This window comes from Girardinichthys multiradiatus, chromosome 9 (assembly GCF_021462225.1).
Source record: "Girardinichthys multiradiatus isolate DD_20200921_A chromosome 9, DD_fGirMul_XY1, whole genome shotgun sequence".
Classification (NCBI taxonomy): Eukaryota; Metazoa; Chordata; class Actinopteri; order Cyprinodontiformes; family Goodeidae; genus Girardinichthys; species Girardinichthys multiradiatus.
Genome location: NC_061802.1, coordinates 24,831,837 through 24,853,474, shown reverse-complemented (window position 1 = coordinate 24,853,474; position 21,638 = coordinate 24,831,837). Strand labels below are relative to the sequence as shown.

Below are 21,638 nucleotides of genomic sequence, written 5' to 3'. Positions count from 1 at the left end.
TATTGTTAGTCATGGTCATTCACTGGAATATAAATATGGCTTTATATTTATTTATATATGCAACTTTCATCTGCTGGTTAAGGTTTATATGCCATTTACTGTAAACGTATTAGAGAAATATTTCAAAATCTGAAAATGTGTTTGCCTTGAACTAACATGCTGCCTCACAGTGGGGTTTATGTTATTTCCATGCACAGTTTGAGTAATACAACAAAAAAACAAACACAAAAGTTGCCTAGGTTCTGAAACTTCATACCATATGAAAATCAAATCATCTCATAAAAGAAAAAAGCACTGAAAAAGAGCAGAAAGCAAAAAGCATACAACAAAACCGAAAACAGCAGCATTTACTGAATATGTTATTTTTGTTATTAAATGTGCGGTTTTGCGCCTTAAAGTTTCCTTCTGAACAAATCTTTTCATCTAGGTCTAAAACTCTGGCTCAGAATTTTGGTCTAAACACATTTAAAAAACACACATAATCACTTAAAGTTCTGTAATATTTATTCATCTAAACAATTATTTTATTGAACAGTTACCCTGCAACTATTAAATGAAAATTAACAAATTTGTTAGACATTGATTATAAAAGATAATAATTTTCAAAGTCTGCATATTTGATCTGGGGATCTTTTAATATTCTCATTTTTTAAGCTTCTATGATTTTATTATTTGGCTTAGTAGATTGTCTTAAGTTTAACATTATAAAAAATGTTAATGTAAAGTACCTCTGCTTTCAGTCTTGTCTTCTATCGTGACTCAGAAGGGAAATGTTCTTTTGTTTTTCTTACAGTTTAAGTTTTGTTTACCTTCAGTGGGGATTTTTGCGAACAAAACAAAGTCATAAAATATATTGTTTAGTCATATATCATCAAATATCGAACATTAATTAAAAATATTAAATCACTAACAAACACCATTTGTGATGTGACAAAGGTGGGTTTTCTTTTCTTGTGTTTTATTAAAAAAATGTTCTGGACCTAAAAGTTGATATCCAGAACAAATTGTTGCACCTATTGATCTAAAGCTCTGTCTCTCACATGCTGAAAAATGTTACACCTGACTTAGATTTATCTACAATTATATTTCTGTTATATTCAATGGTTTTATTATTACTTTATTTGAAAAATAATCCTCATTAATTAATATGCAAGTAGTTAATGAAAAGTGACTGATTTTCACAAGCATTGATGATAAGAAAATAGTCCTGATGCACAAACTTAAATTTTTTTTTTAAAAGGAATTCATATGATAGACTAACAACACAAGTTTCTATATCTGCTTTTAGGATATGTAGACTTGATGATTTTTTTAGGGAGTTCTCATTGGGTGAGATGTAGTTTGGTACATATTCTCCAGGGTTATATTTAACGAAATATACATTTGATGAACTTCTGCTTTTAGTTTTATCTTCATAGCTGCCCAATATATCAAATCACAACCATCATCTAAGTTTTATTGTGTACAATATTGCAATGCAAAGGACTGCTTGGATTTAATGCTTGGAATGATTTAGAATTTAATTATAGCATTCAAACTCTGCTGTCTGTTAATACATTTGGTCCCTAAGATGGACTTTCACTGTCCTTAATGCCCACAAGTGATGGAGATCTTAGTGACCAGGGTCAGAAAGCTCAGCGAGGGTGGTTGGGACATTGTGATGGTGGAAAAGAAAAAGAGTACAGAGTAAAATATGGATTAATCGTATTCAAAATTCTTGTCACAATATTCAACAATATCGCTTTATCATTTTTTCCTGTGATTAAAACCTATTTGTTTTTCTTTGTTTATCCATTTTTATTTACCTTTAGTTGTCATTTTTGAAAACAAAACAAATAAATATGATGTGGGGTCATAAATCAGATAATGTTCAAATGTGTGATCCTTAATGTGTAAATTGAGAGAAAAACAAAGAGACAGAAATGTTGTTTGATTACAGATAAATTAATCAGCTGATTAATAGACATTAAAGCAATAATAATAGCTTATCATAAGAAGAGTCCAAACAGTTTAAAATGAGCGCCTTCTGTTATATGAATACAGCAGCAAATAATTCATACTTCATGTATTTATTCAGTGTATTACTGGAGAACTACTCATTATTTTTCAGTTCCCAAATACTTCTCCAAGGCACTGTACAGTTTGAGATATTAACTGATTCCTTTACTAGGAATCTTACAATTCTGAGCTTTTATAGCAGTTTCAAAAAGAAATTATGTTTGTCTAGTCTTAAATATATAAAAGTAAAAATAATTTGTTCTAATAAAGGCTTAGATATACAGGAGTTGGACAATGAAACTGAAACACCTGTCATTTTAGTGTGGGAGGTTTCATGGCTAAATTGGACCAGCCTGGTAGCCAGTCTTCATTGATTGCACATTGCACCAGTAAGAGCAGAGTGTGAAGGTTCAATTAGCAGGGTAAGAGCACAGTTTTGCTCAAAATATTCAAATGCACACAACATTATGGGTGACATACCAGAGTTCAAAAGAGGACAAATTGTTGGTGCACTTCTTGCTGACGCATCTGTGACCAAGACAGCAAGTCTTTGTGATGTATCAAGAGCCACGGTATCCAGGGTAATGTCAGCATACCACCAAGAAGGACGAACCACATCCAACAGGATTAACTGTGGACGCAAGAGGAAGCTGTCTGAAAGGGATGTTCGGGTGCTAACCCGGATTGTATCCAAAAAACATAAAACCACGGCTGCCCAAATCACGGCAGAATTAAATGTGCACCTCAACTCTCCTGTTTCCACCAGAACTGTCCGTCGGGAGCTCCACAGGGTCAATATACACGGCCGGGCTGCTATAGCCAAACCTTTGGTCACTCATGCCAATGCCAAACGTCGGTTTCAATGGTGCAAGGAGCGCAAATCTTGGTCTGTGGACAATGTGAAACATGTATTGTTCTCTGATGAGTCCACTTTTACTGTTTTCCCCACATCCAGGAGAGTTACGGTGTGGAGAAGCCCCAAAGAAGCGTACCACCCAGACTGTTGCATGCCCAGAGTGAAGCATGAGGGTGGATCAGTGATGGTTTGGGCTGCCATATCATGGCATTCCCTTGGCCCAATACTTGTGCTAGATGGGCGCTTCACTACCAAGGACTACCGAACCATTCTTGAGGACCATGTGCATCCAATGGTTCAAACATTGTATCCTGAAGGCGGTGCCGTGTATCAGGATGACAATGCACCAATACACACAGCAAGACTGGTGAAAGATTGGTTTGATGAACATGAAAGTGAAGTTGAACATCTCCCATGGCCTGCACAGTCACCAGATCTAAATATTATTGAGACACTTTGGGGTGTTTTGGAGGAGCGAGTCAGGAAACGTTTTCCTCCACCAGTATCACGTAGTGACCTGGCCACTATCCTGCAAGAAGAATGGCTTAAAATCCCTCTGACTACTGTGCAGGACTTGTATATGTCATTCCCAAGACGAATTGACGCTGTATTGGCCGCAAAAGGAGGCCCTACACCATACTAATAAATTATTGTGGTCTAAAACCAGGTGTTTCAGTTTCATTGTCCAACCCCTGTAGCTCATCATCTCCTGCTATTTCATTCTGTGACTCTTTTGTTTCATAGTTTCACAAGGACATCTAGTGGCAGCTTTCCAAACTACAACAGTGTGTTTTTATTTATGCCTGCAGGACACATACACAACACCGCTCACCTCCATCCAGTGCTGGCATGTCCACTGTGAGGAGTGCTGGCTGCGGACCTTGGTATATCCTCAGACTCATGTTCACTCACATTAACAGCCAAATAAAAGTTAGACACACGTGTGGACTAAAGACTTCTTTTTTGTTTTCAGGGCGCAAAGAAGTTGTGTCCTCAGTGCAACACCATCACGTCACCTGGAGACCTGAGACGAGTTTATCTGTAGCTCGCAGTAACAGCAGAAGGAACTTTCTAAGTTTCAGCCAGGGCTGGCGGTGTGGGGCAGCTGGTCTGTCCTACATGTCCGCCTTCATCCTCACAACCTCCTGTTTTTAAATGAACTACTAACATCCTCTGATATTCTCTGACCGGCTCCAAGGTCGACCTTTGTGCTGCAGAAAGAAACATCGAGTGAGAGCTCAGGCACTAAAAATGCTTTGGGAAAATATTTATGTTTTTTTATCTTTTGTCTGTTTTATGGGGGAAAATCTTGAATTTAACTGAACTAAAAGCACATGTATAAAGTATTGTGTATGTATGTATTGGGTGCTGTGTGTATATGATGTTGACTAGCACAACAGCCTGGATGTATTTACTGTACAGACTATTGTCTTTGCTTAGTTTCTTTCTTATTTGTGCTACTTTAGGTTTCAAATATTCACTGTAATCTCATTACTATCAGTCACATTTCTGTCTCTGTCATCAATGCTTTTCTTTGTATTGCTTTATTAAACATACTTTTTAACAACATTACTACATTAAAATGTGTGTCTAACAGTTATTTTGAGCTTTACATGTAATTTGTCTGCTAAATAAATGACTTATTTGTGTGAATGAAAGGCTAATACTCAAATATCTGTCAGTCAACCCTTGTTAGGATAACTAGATGTGGTGTTGTTGCCCTTTAAGAAGTGGGTTGTGCAGGATTAGCCAGACAGCCTAATGCAGCTCATCTGGAGGTGAGGAACATTAAACCTTTGCTATTTTGAGCATTTGCAGTGTGACCAAACGTGGCCTAACACCTAAACAAAGATTTTCACAACTGGTTTTTCTCTGCATTTGAATTTGTACCTTTTAAGGAATTATGGGGCGAGAAACATCTGACTTCATGGCTCCAAACTAGATCCACACTCTGTACTGAAACCTCCAAAGAGTTCCTAAGTGCAGCTTCTCACTTGGCTGCTACGAGTCATACATGGACTGCTCATCTTTCTGTTGTAACATTTTAATCTGTTGAATTAATAGGGAATTATGTAAGTAAAATGTTATTAGTTCATGTCTGCATACTGCTGCTTTACACCAAATCTTTTCATTTTAGCAACTATTCGATGCAGCAATCATGGAATCATGAAATAACTCCAGTGCCTTGCAAAGGTGTTGATTTTGTATAAAAGACCAAAGCAAAGTAGCAAATATTTGTGAAGTTAAAGGAAGAGGATGGTTCAAACATTTTCTTCAAGAACAATCTTAAAAATCCTTTACTTTTCTTCAGTATAGATGCAGCTGTTCTGCGGAGACCCCAGAGAGATCATTAGGGGACAATCAGTATCATGAAAACCAAGAAACACATCAGGCAGGTCAAAACAGAGTTAGGTTATAAAACTATATTCCAAGCTGTGAACATCTCGCGGAGCTTTGGTAAATGCATCATCTTAAAATAAAAACAGTATGGCAGTCAACCCACCAAGACAAGGCCGTCCAACTAAACCAACAGGCCAGGCAGGGAAAGCATTGATCAGAGAAGAATTCAAGAGTCCCAACATAAGAGACTCAGAAATCTACATTCAGCTGGGAAAATCTGTCAATAGTGGTGGAGTCTGTAAATAATCTGAGACTGGAGGTTAAACTTCCAGCAGGACCACTTTCAATAGAATAGATCAAAGCACATTCATATGTAAGAATAGCCTAGTCAAAGTAAAGACTTCAATCCAACCGAGAATCTTTGGCATTCATAGAGGCTCTACATTTCAGTCTGTCTGAGTTTTAGTTTGTTTTGTAAAGAAAAACAGGCAGATGTTTCAGCTTGAAAAGGTGAAAAGCTTGTGGGGACCTATGGCCTGTCATGTAAAACGCCAAGAAAATACATTAAAGTTTGTGGTTGTAATGTGACGACATGCATAAAGCCCAACATAAATGAATACCTATTAGTAGAATTCTCTCATCCTACTTTTCTCTTTCACCTCCATCAGTTTGTCTTTCAGTAACAACTGTGCATCCCAGTTTGTCCAGTTTGCATGGCCGAGCTTGGGACTCCAACTATATATCATCAGAATTCTCCCCTTCTTTATGGTGCTTACCTTTCCCATCAGACATCTTAGCAAAATCCCAATGCATGTCTCCAAACACGCTGGTCTTTAAAGCCACTATCCAGGAAAAGTTGTGAACCTTACCCAGGAAGTAAAAACAGACCAAAAGCACTACTGAATGAATATTCAATTGTTCATGAAGATCAGCCTATGCAAAGAGACCAATCCAAAGGGCTCTAATGTGATTGGTCATTGAGCTAAATGGAGGTGGCGGTAATTCAGTCTGACAGCTGATTCAGTGTGACACAAACACACACACTGAGATTGCACACAGTCCATTAGGAGGCCAGGCTTAAGAATCACTTGTTGCTGAACGTCAGCAGAACAGACGACTCCGGCACAGTGAGAAAAGGTAAGATGGACCTTTTACCCGACTCTTTAAACCAGACACAGTAAGAAAAGTAGAAAAATACAGTAGAAACGGATGGAAGAATATGTAGTAGTGCTGCACCATGGAGATATAAAATCAGTGTTCTGTATTTGTTGGCTAATCAAATTATTAAATTACCTTTGTTTTCAGAGGTTGATCAAAACAATCTGATTTGATGTGATTTAGTGTGAAAAACTTGAATCAATTTGCATTTTACATTAAGTTCAAAGAAACATTTTACTGTTTAAATTGTTCACCAGCCAGTTAATTTTCTTTAAATTATTTTATTCTATAAAGAAACTATAAAAATAGATCTACTAGAAAGCTGATATATAGTAGTAGGTATCACAATATTACCATCAGAAACAAACGTTAGACAGCCAACTGTAGAAATATCAGAACAACAGTAACAGTAATAATAAAGTTATAAAGTTAATAAAGGCTTTTCAGAGATAATATTGTTTTTTGACAGGCATAGACTCCTGTGTCATGAAGTTAGTGCGTTTATTGTTTTTGTGAAACATTGTTCTCTCTTTGTGGCAGCAGGTAAATAGGCCACCTGTCCCAGATCCAATTAATCCTGCTGACTGACCCATCATGACTTCATTAACAGCCACTCCTGATGTTACCCTCAGAGGCTCTGGCTGTCCTACAGGCCAGTTATTAGGACATAGAGTAAATGATTAATTAAAGAGAAATTTCTTCTCGCCCAATGGTTGTTAGCAGGGATTGAAATCAGCATATTATCAGAGCAGCAGCTTGCTTTTAACCCTCTGTGTGAAATGCTCCACCTGCCCCTCCCAGTGGATCAAAGGATTAACCTCAGTTCACCTCAGGATTGCTAAAAGGATAGCTGCTGAGCTGAGGAGAAATAGCTCACAAACCCCAAAAACAAGGCTTTCTAATAATATTTTTTTCCCAGAAGTAGGCAACACAGGTCACACATTCCTTTCATTCTGGTACCGGCAATCCCGAGCTCTCTTTGTGTGTCTCAGGAACAATGTCAGGACCGAGGCCTGTGGTGCTGAGTGGCCCCTCCGGGGCAGGGAAGAGCACCCTACTGAAGAGGCTGATGAAGGATCACGAGGGAGTGTTCGGGTTCAGTGTGTCACGTATGTCTGTGTGCCAATTAGTGATTAGATGCCATAACATGATCCTGACCTAAGGAGGAAATGTTACAGACTGTCTAATTCTCCAAAATCTGTTAATAGACTGGTGTTTGTGATTGATTTCTGGTTGATCTGTAAGTGCTTTTAATGATGGCGTGCTTTTCTCAGACACAACAAGGAGTCCTCGACCAGGGGAAGAAGATGGCAAAGGTACGGGAGCTCTGGCTGCAGGATGGATTTTATAGGCGACACTTTTTGTAGCGTCTGCATTAGGCATGGGCCGGTATGATTCTCATGGTATGATAACTTTCAGTTCCAAAACACCACAGTTTCATGGTACCACAGTATTTAGACCAAAATTTTAAACATTAAACGTGATAAAGGGGCTTTCATTTAAAGCAAAAAGAGCAACATTTAATTATGCCAAAATGATAGAACTAATTGCTTGGAACAAATTCAGTTGAAACCAGATATTTACATGTTGATATTTATATGCTGTATAAAAATGCACACAACCTTCTTTCCTCACTGCCTGAGATTATACCAGACCAAACCGTTCCTGTTTTAGGTCAGTTAGGATAAACACAATTATTTCTATTTGCTAGAAATAATGAGAGAAATAATTTTGTCAGTATTCAGAAGTTTACATACATTTCCATACTTGGTATCCCTTTTTAAACTCCTGACAGAACTGATGTTTCTACTTCAGGTTTGTAGGCAACCTTGCTCACACACAACCTTTCAGCTCTTCACCCAAATTTAATTTGGGACTGAGATTAGAGGTTTGTGATGGCCACTCCAAAACAGTGACGTTGTTGTAACTTTTTTATGATTATAGCCATTGTTCGTTTGGAATACCCATTTATACCCAATATTTACCTTCCTGAATGATGTCTTGAGATGTTACTTGATTATCTCCACATTATGTTCTTTCCACATGATGCCATCTATTTGGTGCAGTGCAACAGTCTGTACTGCAACAAAATGCCACCCCCGTGCATCTTGCAAGCTTCATCAGACCACACAACAAAAATTAAGGAAGGTTCTTGAGTGCAATTAATGATTGCCCTCTGCAGTTTTATGTTGTTTTCAAAGTAATGGCTTCTTCCTCTTTGTGACCTTTCAACCTATGCTTGTCCAGGAGTCTTTTCAATGTGGATAATGATACAGCCATAATCTTCCAAAGGTTTTTTTGATATTCTGGTAGATATGGAAATTCACAATTTGTGCATAAACCAGTCATCTTGGGATCACAGAATCCATCTCCTTACTGAACTATATAACATCAGACATTACCATACTTGCATATACAGGTCCTTCTCAAAATATTAGCATATTGTGATATGTGATAAGTTTATTATTTTCCATAATGTCATGATGAAAATTTAACATTCATATATTTTAGATTCATTGCACACTAACTGAAATATTTCAGGTCTTTTATTGTCTTAATACGGATGATTTTGGCATACAGCTCATGAAAACCCAAAATTCCTATCTCACAAAATTAGCATATTATTAAAAGGGTCTCTAAACGAGCTATGAACCTAATCATCTGAATCAACGAGTTAACTCTAAACACGTGCAAAAGATTCTTAAGGCCTTTAAAACTCCCAGCCTGGTTCATCACTCAAAACCCCAATCATGGGTAAGACTGCCGACCTGACTGCTGTCCAGAAGGCCACTATTGACACCCTCAAGCAAGAGGGTAAGACACAGAAAGAAATTTCTGAATGAATAGGCTGTTCCCAGAGTGCTGTATCAAGGCACCTCAGTGGGAAGTCTGTGGGAAGGAAAACGTGTGGCAGAAAACGCTGCACAACGAGAAGAGGTGACCGGACCCTGAGGAAGATTGTGGAGAAGGGCCGATTCCAGACCTTGGAGGACCTGCGGAAGCAGTGGACTGAGTCTGGAGTAGAAACATCCAGAGCCACCGTGCACAGGCGTGTGCAGGAAATGGGCTACAGGTGCTGCATTCCCCAGACCTGGGCTACAGAGAAGCAGCACTGGACTGTTGCTCAGTGGTCCAAAGTACTTTTTTCGGATGAAAGCAAATTCTGCATGTCATTCGGAAATCAAGGTGCCAGAGTCTGGAGGAAGACTGGGGAGAAGGAAATGCCAAAATGCCAGAAGTCCAGTGTCAAGTACCCAAAGTCAGTGATGGTCTGGGGTGCCGTGTCAGCTGCTGGTGTTGGTCCACTGTGTTTTATCAAGGGCAGGGTCAATGCAGCTAGCTATCAGGAGATTTTGGAGCACTTCATGCTTCCATCTGCTGAAAAGCTTTATGGAGATGAAGATTTCATTTTTCAGCACGACCTGGCACCTGCTCACAGTGCCAAAACCACTGGTAAATGGTTTACTGACCATGGTATCACTGTGCTCAATTGGCCTGCCAACTCTCCTGACCTGAACCCCATAGAGAATCTGTGGGATATTGTGAAGAGAACATTGAGAGACTCAAGACCCAACACTCTGGATGAGCTAAAGGCCGCTATCGAAGCATCCTGGGCCTCCATAAGACCTCAGCAGTGCCACAGGCTGATTGCCTCCATGCCACGCCGCATTGAAGCAGTCATTTCTGCAAAAGGATTCCCGACCAAGTATTGAGTGCATAACTGTACATGATTATTTGAAGGTTGACGTTTTTTGTATTAAAAACACTTTTCTTTTATTGGTCGGATGAAATATGCTAATTTTGTGAGATAGGAATTTGGGGTTTTCATGAGCTGTATGCCAAAATCATCCGTATTAAGACAATAAAAGACCTGAAATATTTCAGTTAGTGTGCAATGAATCTAAAATATATGAATGTTAAATTTCCATCATGACATCATGGAAAATAATGAACTTCATCACAATATGCTAATATTTTGAGAAGGACCTGTAATTCTCTGAACAGATGAACGAGGCAACTTCAGACATGTGGAAAATGAACCCAAGGATGACCCAGACTTGAGATCCACAATTCTGTTCTTGATATCTTTGCTGATCTGTTTTGAGTGTTACTATGATGCAAGGTGTTTGAATGTTTAAAGTGTTACCTTAAATACATTCGATGTGCGCCTCTCGTTACCTGAAATGAGAAGCTTCCAAAGCCATGACATCATCACCTCAACTTTCACAAGTTGTTGAAATCTTGGTGTATATCAGCTTCTGATTTTGTTGAAAGTAATAAAATAGCAGAATTTGTCTTTCTTGTCAGCTCTGACAAAGTGTATCCGTTTTTCAGCCAGTTGACCTGCAGTTAGCGACAACAGATGGGGGAGGGAGAATCACACTGTTGCTCAATGCTTCATGAAGCAGGAGAAAACTCTAGTCGCTGATGTACTTTTTCTGGTATCTATTAATAAGACTTGAGAAAAAAGACCATAGGAACAGTGGGATGGAAGGTACCAGTATCTGGCCCGTGCCTAGTCGGAGCATGTTTTTAATATTTTAGAACTATAACACTATGTTAGCATCACCTTGCTCTGTGACACAACTTACAGGAGACATGGATTTAAATTTGAACCTGTACCAATGAGCTTAAAGTGGATTTCCCCCACCACCCCCACCCCACCCCTACAACAGCACTGCAACACTTCTTACTCCCAAGTGAAATGCTCAAATGGTTTTTGTCACTTTGTATAATCCCCTTTAAATAAAGAGATAAACGTTTTTCTGTGCCTTTTTTGCTCTCTCCATAGGGCTGAACAAGCTCCCTATGCTTCTGGGGGCTACGTTACTGCCCGTAGCAGATGTCTTTTCCTCTGAAACCTTGTTTTTGTGTCCAAACAAATCAGAACCCACAGATAAAGGTGATCCTTATCACTGTGATTCCTCATCACAGCTTGTTAAGGCAGAGGGAGGGGGTTACTTTCATCACCCTTGCATGCTGTCATTGGATTTAAAAGCCAGTCAGTCATGGGCTAAAGAAAATCTTAATTAAATCATTAAAAACACGAGAATCAAGATAGGACACTTTGGAGTAAAAAGCTTTTGAAAATAGCCCCCTGTGATGCCTCTTTAGTTATTCCCATTTCCAACATCCCATAACACTGTTCCATCCTCCACTGTAGCTAGGAGAGCTCTAATTATTCACTTCCAACCATAACATCACTATAACATCACTAAATCAAGGTTTTCAAATCTTTTATTCTTTAGTTTTTAATTACCTTTTTGTCCTTTTTGACATTAAATAGATTTTAACTAATCCCAAATTAATCCAGTTGTTTTTGTAAAATCAGAAAGAATTTTGCTGACTTTGGGGCAAAGCAGTCAGCTTTTCTTTAAATATCAGCCCCCAGTTTCAACCCCTTTTTTTATTTCCATCTTATTTGTCATTTCTCTTTGGAACGTATTTAATCCCATCCACATTAGTTCATGTTGTCATGCTATGAGGAGATTCGTGGTAGAGGTAGAAGCATGTTTGTTTTGCCGTTTTAGATCCCACGAGATTTTGATGCTTGGAGGATTTAGAACAGTGGATCTGGTATGGATGTAATACTGTGTTCTGTAACCTTTCTTACTGATGTCATCCATGAATAAAAGGAAAAATGTAAAATGCACAGTGTTTTCTGGCAGATCTAGAATCACAACTAATGATGCATTTTACAGACTACCATTTCACAACGAGAGAGGCCATGCAGGAGGGCATCAACAACGGAGAGTTCATTGAGAACGCAGAGTTTTCTGGCAACATGTATGGGACAAGGTAACACATGTAATTATGTTTACATTTTGTTTTTTTTTTAGATTTGCCACATTAGCAACGCAAGCTTGAATGTTTTTATTGGAGATTTTTGTGATAGACCAACACAATGTAGTTTCTTAATTATCTTTTTAATCATTTTAAAAGTCTGAAAAGTGTATTTGTATTCAGCCCTTTTTACTTTGATACCCCTAAATTGAATCTAGTGCAACTAATTGCCCTCCATAATTACTTTATGAGTAAATAGAGGCCACCTGAGAGTAATTTATTTTAGAATAACTTAGACCTGAGCCGGTATGAGACTCTCACTGTATGATAACCATGAGTAACAATACCACTGTTTAATGGTATCATGACGTTAACGCAATAAATAAAACCAAAATGCATAATATGATCTAATGCCATATGCTTAAAACAGAAAAGTAACAATTTTCCCTAAATACTGCAAAAATATTTTGGTTATTATATCAAATATAAACATGTCATGTTAGATTTTAATTTTGATACATACACCCAAGGATATTGAAAATATAGAAAAAACTCCAGCTAAGTTCTTTTTATCGATACTGATGTGCTTATCGTGCAGTTCATTGGCGCATCACTGGGAGTAGGTTGACATTAGCCCATTGGGTTGACATTAGCCCATTACTTGTTTAGGCTATCTGCAGGATAGCCAGCCTGCAGTCGATTGTTCAACAGACATGATGCTACTTTAGGTTTAAACAAATGGGTGGTAATCCTTTGGTTTCCATAGCATACGTACTGTGTTTTTCATGAAACTATTACAAATATAACAAAGGAGAGCATTAATAAGAGAAGAAACCATGAGGCCCATGGTTACTCTAGAGGAGTTGCATATTTCCACAGCTCAGGTGGGCAGATCTGTTGGTTGAACAACTATTAGTCATGCAGTCTACAAATCTGTCCTTTATGGAAATCTGCAAGAAGAAAGTCATTCTTGAAAGAAAGCCAGGAGAAGACCCATTTGCAGCATGCAACAAACCATGTAGAAGATCCAGCAAACATGTGAAGAAAGTGCTCCAGTCAGATGAGACCAAAATTAAACTTTTTGACCTACAGGCCAAAGAGTATGTGTGACAGAAAAACAACACTGGTAAAACATGGTGATGGCAGCATCATGCTGTGGGGAGGCATTTATTCAGCAGGAGCAGGGAAGTTGGATGGAGCCAAATCTAGGAAAATCCTGGAAAACAAAAAACTGGAGTTCACTGTAAGATTTATCTTAAGTGAATAATTAATATTATTATTATTTGTAGAGCTTTTTTTGGAAAATCAAATAAATTAGTCTCAGTAATCCTGGTTAATGCAAAGATAAAACAAGACTACATAAAGTTACCTTACAGAAGATGCCCTTGGGCTTTTTCAGCAAAGACATTTATTGACTTGGTGACAGATGGAGCTTTAACCCATAAGTTAAAAAAAGCACCACAGCAGCTTAGCATCTTATGAGTCACGTTTAATCTCTTCCTCTTATTCGGAAGATAACATTTACACACTGAGTCTCCGCAGCTTGGATCAATGCAGCGATCCTCTTACCTTGGTTATTACATTTGTAAATAGCAAAGCTTCCTGAGTGCATGTTCAAAACCTGCTTAAACACAAACAAACCCTCCCTGTTTATCTCAGTTGTTCTACCTGTTGTAATTTTTGTTTTCAGCAAGGCTGCTGTGGAAAATGTACAAGCTCAGAACCTGATCTGCATCCTTGATGTAGACATCCAAGGGGTGAAGCGGATCAAAGAGAGTGACTTGGACCCCATCTACATCTCCATCCAGCCTCCATCCATGGAGATCCTGGTAATACATTTCATACATGGTTATGTTATATTATTAAATAAGCTAAAACGCTGCTTGTGTAGAGCTGGATCAAAAATAATTAGAGTTTTAAGTGGTTCATGGAGCAGTTTATGATAAAAATTATGTCATGTTCTGTTGTCTTAGGAAAAACGTCTGAGAGACAGGCAGACAGAGACGGAGGAGAGTTTACAGAAACGTCTCGAAGCTGCACGCATTGATATGGAGCTCAGTGAGTTTCTCCACCAACCTGAACCAAACACCCTGAAATAAAAAGCAAAAAGACTAAATAAGATACAATTATTTTTAGGTAAAGAGCCTGGAGTGTTTGACATTGTTATCATCAATGACGACTTAGAGAAGGCCTACGAGGAGCTGAAAAAAATACTCAATGAAGTACGTAAACAGTACTGGCTTTTATCTGTTTGTGTTTATTGTACAAGTTCTAAGTATTTTGTTATTTCTCGCTCTACAGGAAATCACGAAGGTTCAAGAGGCCAAATGAATCAAAAACAATTACGCACTTGTTTTGCTGTTTGTGGCTATGCTCACCGACTTTCTATTTTGTAGATTTCCATTGATGTTGAATATCATATGTAGAAATGTGAATAAATAAAGAGGTCGATGACATTAACAGAGCACTTCTAGCATCATTTATTACATTTTTTCCATTCACTTCAAGACATGATGTCATCCAAAATAACATAGTTTATCTATTTACTTTTCATTCATTGAAAACGTATGAGTAATGAAGTTTTGAAAATATTTCTGAAATATATTTGTTTTAATTAAAACACAAAAAACATTTTAAATGTAAGACCAAGCATGTGCATCTAATTCATACTTTAGCAGAGAAGCACAGCGAATCTCTTTATGAGACAACCACAACCTCACAACTCATGTATCAACGTGCAGTCCTTACAAATCCCTGATATGTTTTCATCAAAACCGAATCAAAATAGATTTCACAAACCGAGACTCATTAAGACACATTTAAAATCAGGCTATATCATTTTATGAAGCTAACTTGGGTTTTATTTAACAGAAAAAAATATATAATAGCAAAAATAGCAATAAAGTTTTTTGTTCAGAAAAGTTTTGTTTATTAGGTTTTTTACCTCACTGGAAGAATGGACCCTGATGCTTTGTGCACACTTGATCTCGTTTCTCCTCTTTCTGCTTGAGGTAAGCTCTGAGCTTGTCAGTGGAGAAGCACACCTTAGAGGGTCGGACCTTGCGCGGAGCGCGATGGGCGCGTAGCCACGAGTTCTGGAGACACTCAGCCGCAGTGGGTCTCGCCCTACCAACATTATTACCAAATCAAAACTGTGTGCTCCCATCAATAATCTATAATAAATTAAAATCTAATCATTATGTCGTACAGTAGACTAACACTGAGAGAAACTCACCAGGATTTGTTATTCAGGCTGCTCTTCATGAAGTTTAAAGCTCCTTCTGACAGACCAGGGTAACAGCGGCCAAACTGGATCCTTCCTTTCTTTATGTTTTTGTCTTGCTCCCAGCTTAGCTCGGCATTAAAGGGACTGTCGGCGCTCAGCCTTTCAGAACAAAATGAACAAACAGATAAAATAATAAAAACATATTCTGGAGAAACAGATGATACAGTCTGCAGGTGTATCTATGTCTTTAATTTTCTTTAAAAAGTAATCCTGAAAACCTATTATATAACTATTATATAATTATAGAATTTTAATTGATGTCATGTGGAAATAAAATAAAATCTTATTCATTGATATTTTCCACTTGCTTTCTCAGTGCTTACATGATAAATGCCAGAACTCCAACAGCCCAGATGTCGGTCTCCGGCCCCACACCCTGACCCTCGAGGATTTCTGGAGCTTTAGGAAGGACAATATAGACTGAAAAAAACAGAGAGAAGTAGAGTTCTGTCCATTTAATTATAGTTGAATTCATTCTTCTTTTAAGATGGAAAATGGCTAAGATTGTAAATGGGTGAAAACCAATGATGAATGGACTTGGGTTTGTTAGATTATGATATCCAAGATTGGTTGAGATGAAGTTAGAATCAGTTATTTCCATCCATCCATCCATCCATCCATCCATCCAGCATTTCTTGAATAAAGGGCACCTTTTGTGCAGCAGTCTGTTGGAAGGTGATGACAGTCAAGCGTTATGTATGTTATATCTTAAATCTCGCAAGAAATATTTGGCCTTATTAATGCCAATAATAAGGAGGGCGGTAAAATAAACGCATTGCCACCTTGGCTGTCTGAGAAGCCGTGAATGTGCTCGATGTTAAGAGGCTGTCCAGGTATGAAGGACTGAGCAGAGCCAAAGTCAACGATCTTTAGGTGGTTGCCATCATCCACCAGCATGTTGTCAGACTTCAGGTCCAGGTGGATGACTCGATGGCTGTGCAGGTAGTCCACCGCGCTCATAATCTGATACAGCAGCTGTGCAACATGAGTCTCTGCATACAGGTCTCTAAGGGCATTAAAACAAAGACATGTCTCCAATTTATCTCAAGGAATTTCTTTACTCAAGTTCATTCAAATCAAACCTAACAACTAAAAACCTTTTACGTAGGTTTTTATTTCTTATTTTATTCCGTGGTTTCTTGTAGCTGGTAAAGTCTCAATACAATTATCATGTGCGTTCTTTGAACTACTATTTTAAAGAATAGAAATATGGCCATGTCCACACGGAGACAAAAACTGTATTGTGTCAAAAACTATTTAGAAAAAATTAACATCCGCACGAGTGGACAAATTACCTGTGCAGATACACCTAAGTTCATCTTTGTGTGGACAGGACCTAAGTCTCATAGCAGTCTCTAAATTTGATACTTCAAAAACAATGGACATTTCAAGCTACCTTGCAGCCAGACTGTGCAGCAGCTCCTTGCCGGGACACAGCTCCTCCACTAACAGCACATAGCTAGGGGTGATGAAAGCAGCGTGCAGCTGAACCAGGTGGGGGTGGTGAAGCCTCCTTAGCAGCTGGTACTCCCGCAGCACCAGTTGTCTCTGCTCAGCCTGGTAGGGAGTGAACTTGGCAGCGAACACCTGGCTGGTCTCCACATCTCTGCACAAGGTTACTACACTGAAACGACCCCTAAGAGTTGTAAAGACGGGATTAGAAAGTGTGGGAGGAACAAAAGACAAAGCATATTTTCAATGGGGAGAAACATGAAAGATCTAGCCTCCCATCCTATTATTAATATTCCACTTTGAACCTCATTGGATTTCTACCTTAACCCTGCTCTAAACAATAGACCTGTAAAGTTTCTGCATCATGTTCAGACATGAAACGGCTGAGCTGCTTAAACAAATCAGAACAGAAACAGTTTCATTGTAGCTACGGGTAACAGGAAAAATCAGTGACATCTACCTGTGGATCTCAGAAAGGAAGCTGTAGTTCCTGTTTACAGTTTGATGTTCTGATCCAGTGACTTTTGACCCAAGTGATTCAGTTTGAATGAGAGGAAGGCGGATAGCTGCAATTTAATAAAAACACAAGCAGAATTGCTGTTACCCTCTTACATGGCAGCACTTACATATGTATGTGCAGGCTTCAAAACTGAACTTTTATTTCTGGCAAAAATATGACTATGATTAAATGATTAAAATAGCATGCAACAGCTAGCAAACGGCACTGCTTTTCATGCCTTCTGGATGAGTGGACATGACAAAGGGAGCTGAAGCTTCACTGAAAGGTCCTGCTCCTTTGCTTGTGATGCAGCCCACCCTGAACACATACGATGCCCCTTTGGGTAAGTCCTTCACCACATAGCAGCTCTCTGCCACCTCATCTGACTGGACTGTCCATTCTCCACCTGAGGAAAAGCACAGAGGTGATGCGATCAGTCTAAATCATAAACTCAAGTACTACCATAAAACACCACCTTTAAGGCCTTGCAGAATGCTTTATGAATGTAAGCTATAAAACAAAAGAATGCAAACAAATCAAACTGATCATAACAAACACTACGTACCACACCTACCTGATGACATATAGAAGGGTTTGGTATTTCAAAGTGTTGAAGGAATGAGGAGCGAATGCAAAAAAGTTTTCAGATGTGTTACTTGATGTAAGGTAAAACACAAATGTCATATGATCATCACATCTAAACTCACCATCAGTACAGTATTCCACACAGTAATTGACTGGGTCAGCAGACTGGACAGGCCTCCACACCAGCAGGGCTCCACCTCCATCTAACTGGAAGACTTCAGCTTTGCTGGGACGAACTGACATGGTTGTTATAAAGAAAAAAATAAAATAAAACAGGTGAACAAAGATAGCCTCTTTTTCCAAAAAAGAAAAAAAAAACTATAAATGTTTTTAGTCTTTTTTTGTTACCTTTAGTCTTTTTGAATGATGGTATTTTAAAAGATGACAAGAGCTTTGAGCTTCTCTTTTTGGGGCTTTCAAGACCACTGGTTTGTTTTCTCTCAGGTGAGATGGCAGCAGATCCTTTTACTATTGATCCTTACAAAAAAACAAAATACCTGGTATAAACAAAAATGAAAATGTACAAATTCAACAGGCTACTACAAAATTTAACTTACCTCCTTTACTGACATCCTCCTTACTGGAGGACCTAGAAAAGAGTTTGGTCAAGCTGGAGGCTGAAGCTCTCATCTTCTTCCTCAGAGTCATAGTAGGCGTATCTGGCTTCATGATTTCTCCCAGTGTGGGTCCCAGCTCTGTGTTTTCCAGCTGGGTGTATGAGTGGCCGGTCCAGGACTGCCTGCGGAAGATGTTCAGCAGACCCAGTTTGGGAGACTTTCCAGTTGGTGGCCGTGCTTCCAGAGCTGGAGCAGATGCATGCCTTTGGAGCACGGAGCCTTCTTTCTTGTCCCGGGCCCTTGGAGGCCTCTCAGGAGCTTCCAAAGAGCAGAGGCTTGGACTCGGACTCGGCATTAAGAGCCTCCCTGGCTGACCTCTGCTGGCTGTGGATAAGTTGGGATTGGACCGGGTACGATTACGTGGCGGTGCCTGAGGAACGGAGCTTCTAGGTTTCATTTCCTGAAATGAGGTAGGGGATGGTGTGATCAGGGGTTCACTGTGTTCATCATGTCCATCACTCATTCCCGATCGGTATGTTCTTCCTACTTGACCATGACTCAGTTCATCAAAGGAGCCAATTCTACTAGAAGACTCAGATCCACCATGCTCCAAAATAAAAGACTCAGCCAGAGACCCTTGGGAGCTGGTTAAAGTATCTCCTTCTGTCTGGTCCTGACCCAGCCTGGATCTCATTCTGCCTCCAGCAAGGAACTCTGAAGGAACAGATGAGCAACTAAATGTCCCTTGTGTCGGAACAACTGAACCTCTTCTATCTGAGACTGCCTGAGCTTTCTGGACAATTAGCAAATGTCTCCCAGCTCCTTCTTCATCTGTGAACTCTTCCCTATTGCTCTGAGAGGCCTCTACTTCATGTGTCCTTTCACGGCTGGCTGAGCTGGGAGATCGACGGGAATACTCATCAAGAGACCTGCTCCGTCTGTGTGGGGGTAGGTTGGTGTGGGCAAAGCCCACTCCACTGTCAAACGAGGAGGACTTCTGCATGGTGGGCTGGATGGATCCTCGCCTCTGCCCACGGTTGCTCTCGAGTTCATCCTCCACGTATTCAATCAGAGGCTCGTTGAGACGTCCTGAGAAGCTCCTCTTGAGAGGCTTACGGCCTCTCTCCTGCTTTTTTGCCTGGAATTTGTCCCTTAAAGTCATGTGTCTGGCAGACAGAGGGGAAAGCTGTTGAGAGGTGTTGTAGAAAGTGCTTCGGATGACACTTCCTCTGGGAATGCGACCTCCATCGCTCCCTGATCCATCGTCCCCGTCAGAGAGATACAAAGATCGGCTGCTATCCTTGCTGAAGCGTCGTTCCCTCTGAGGAGTCTGGTGGTCTGTTGTTGTTGAAGATGCAATCGATGCCCTGCTCATGCTGCGCTCTATAGCACTCCTCCTTTCTGCCATCTCTCCATCCTCATCCTCCCCTAAAGTTCCTTCCTCGTCCTCCTCTGCACCTAGGTGACATTTGGCAAAAGGCTCAGGAATTTGTGCTCTCCCCATTACAGGATCATATTCTTCCTCTGTTTCCTCCTCCTCTTCAGTCTGGCTGCAGTGTTGGAAAAAGTCCCAGGAGTCGGCCTCGTCATATTCAGACGAGGAGCCGCTGCTTAGGGAGGTGCTGCTGTGCTCCTGGGGCTCACGGGGCACCGCAACTGAAGTCTCTCTGAGTGTAGCATCTAGCAGCTCGGGAATGTGCCTCAGTGTGAGCACCGACCCGACGGATGTTAAAGAACGCTGGGGAAACAAATGGAAAACACTAGGTGCTTAAAAGTTTTGACATACTTTGTGAAAGAGAAATGATGACCTTATTTTTTGAAATATGTGGTTGTAATGCAAAACAAATATATGTTCAAGGGGTCTGAATAGTTTTGCAATGTTCTGTAAGTCTTATACACCAGGGGTTTTGATTTTAGTAGAAAACTCGGCACAGAAAGCGACACACCTGCCACTTCCTTTTAGAAATGAAGACTTTCAAGCTCTTTGTGTTGATTTCATCAGTGTCCTCCCCGGCATTTCCATCCTTTGGGAATAATCATAAATGTGTCAGAGCTTATCAGTAAAGTTTAGCTTGCATAAAACATTCCATGTTCTGTGTCTTCTTTCACCTGAAGCCACTCGTGACTCAAGCACTCAAAGGCAGATGGTCGAGTCCTGCACAACAAAACAAGATAGTATTGCACACTGACTCACCAAAAACATTGTAGCATCTTTTAATCAGATTAAACAAACACATATATTTGGATTTGTTAGATGGATACATACAGAACACCTGGAACAGATGTGTAAATACACCTACGTATTGTTTTTTTACTGCTGTAGCATCATCTTGTGTCACACAGAAAAAATGCTTCATGTATTTTGACCTAATTTGAGCTGTTTTAGAATTTTTAATTGTTGTACTTAATGTAGATATGGGCAGGTTTGCGTGAGTAGCTATTCTTTTGTAACAAGTTTTTGACTTTTAAGGATCAATACACATCTGTTTCACTTAACATGATGTACTCCTGTCTTTCCCATTTTTAAATAGTGCCACAATTTGTGGGACTGAAGATTTTATAAAAAGAGTAAGAGTTTTTCTTTGCTTCATATGTACCACCATGAGCATCAAAACAATGAAATATGTCAATAATCTATTTTTCATTTATCCCATTGTAAAACCTTAGTAATAAAATAATTTAGAAAAAAATACAAGCATGAGGATCATGAAAAATAAGACAGCTGTTATACTCTGGATCTGGCTGAAGGACCATATGGAGAAAATTCCTGGCTTCGGGGCTCCTGCATACGACATCCGGGGCGTCCCAGTTTAAAGTGGCCTCTCCCACCCTCAGCAACGTTGCACGGTCAGTCTCGCCCACAAAAGGGCACCGGCAAACCAGGCTGCCAAGATAAACCATGAAGTATGAAACCATCAGAAAATCTGAAATCAGACTGTTTACACACTTTCCACTTTTATATCTTGCAAAATTTAGGTCTGTTTTTGAGCATCCCTGAATACATACCACAGAAATGCTATGACGCCGACAGCCCTGATGAATAAAATATGAGATATCAATAAAACATAACTTTAAGTAGTAATGTACTTTAAAATATAAACTGCAACACATGCTTGGGGTATA

At 39.5% G+C, this 21,638-nt stretch overlaps 3 protein-coding genes and 1 long non-coding RNA gene across 9 annotated transcripts in view; 2 read left to right on the top strand and 2 right to left on the bottom strand.

Annotated features, from left to right (window-relative positions):
* Positions 1-4,423, top strand: part of rnf220b (ring finger protein 220b) — a 52,791-nt gene extending 48,368 nt beyond the window's left edge. For all 4 annotated transcript variants that reach the window (XM_047374158.1, XM_047374159.1, XM_047374160.1 and 1 more), the window contains exons 15-16: positions 3,664-3,738; positions 3,828-4,423. In XM_047374158.1, the coding sequence (XP_047230114.1) occupies positions 3,664-3,738; positions 3,828-3,899 (147 nt within the window). In that variant the 3' untranslated portion in view covers positions 3,900-4,423. The remainder of the gene's footprint in view (positions 1-3,663; positions 3,739-3,827) is intronic.
* Positions 4,424-6,225: 1,802 nt separating this feature from the next.
* On the top strand, positions 6,226-14,596 carry guk1b (guanylate kinase 1b). Of its 3 annotated transcripts, XM_047375119.1 has the most exons (9): positions 6,226-6,331; positions 7,345-7,461; positions 7,627-7,668; positions 11,145-11,255; positions 12,055-12,151; positions 13,827-13,965; positions 14,110-14,194; positions 14,273-14,358; positions 14,438-14,596. In XM_047375119.1, the coding sequence occupies exons 2-9, from the start codon at positions 7,350-7,352 to the stop codon at positions 14,465-14,467; spliced, it is 702 nt and encodes a 233-aa protein (XP_047231075.1). In that variant the 5' UTR covers positions 6,226-6,331; positions 7,345-7,349; the 3' UTR covers positions 14,468-14,596. The 3 variants fall into 3 exon arrangements, with proteins under 3 accessions (XP_047231075.1, XP_047231076.1, XP_047231077.1); XM_047375120.1 differs by lacking the exon at positions 11,145-11,255; XM_047375121.1 differs by lacking the exons at positions 6,226-6,331; positions 7,345-7,461 and having other exon boundaries at positions 7,623-7,755.
* Positions 14,597-14,600: 4 nt separating this feature from the next.
* Positions 14,601-15,515, bottom strand: LOC124874001. The gene is made up of 2 exons (XR_007039685.1): positions 15,372-15,515; positions 14,601-15,262 (listed from the first exon to the last, which is right to left on the bottom strand). It is a non-coding gene; the product is annotated as an uncharacterized LOC124874001 (long non-coding RNA).
* A 226-nt stretch (positions 15,516-15,741) lies between these two features.
* Positions 15,742-21,638, bottom strand: part of obscna (obscurin, cytoskeletal calmodulin and titin-interacting RhoGEF a) — a 65,107-nt gene continuing 59,210 nt past the window's right edge. Inside the window, exons 65-77 of the mRNA XM_047374971.1 lie at positions 21,522-21,548; positions 21,247-21,399; positions 20,625-20,670; positions 20,462-20,539; positions 18,516-20,253; positions 18,307-18,435; positions 18,081-18,194; positions 17,612-17,779; positions 17,335-17,440; positions 16,819-17,058; positions 16,205-16,428; positions 16,073-16,087; positions 15,742-15,842 (exon numbers count right to left, since the gene is read on the bottom strand). Coding sequence (XP_047230927.1) covers positions 15,742-15,842; positions 16,073-16,087; positions 16,205-16,428; positions 16,819-17,058; positions 17,335-17,440; positions 17,612-17,779; positions 18,081-18,194; positions 18,307-18,435; positions 18,516-20,253; positions 20,462-20,539; positions 20,625-20,670; positions 21,247-21,399; positions 21,522-21,548 — 3,139 coding nt within the window. The remainder of the gene's footprint in view (positions 15,843-16,072; positions 16,088-16,204; positions 16,429-16,818; positions 17,059-17,334; positions 17,441-17,611; positions 17,780-18,080; positions 18,195-18,306; positions 18,436-18,515; positions 20,254-20,461; positions 20,540-20,624; positions 20,671-21,246; positions 21,400-21,521; positions 21,549-21,638) is intronic.

Bases quoted from the DNA above. Each gene is read 5' to 3' on its own strand.
- guk1b (XM_047375119.1), top strand. From the start codon at position 7,350: ATGTCAGGACCGAGGCCTGTGGTGCTGAGTGGCCCCTCCGGGGCAGGG. The intron at 7,462-7,626 runs GTATGTCTGTGT...TGCTTTTCTCAG, and splicing joins GTTCGGGTTCAGTGTGTCAC to ACACAACAAGGAGTCCTCGA. The intron at 7,669-11,144 runs GTACGGGAGCTC...CTCTCTCCATAG, and splicing joins AGGGGAAGAAGATGGCAAAG to GGCTGAACAAGCTCCCTATG.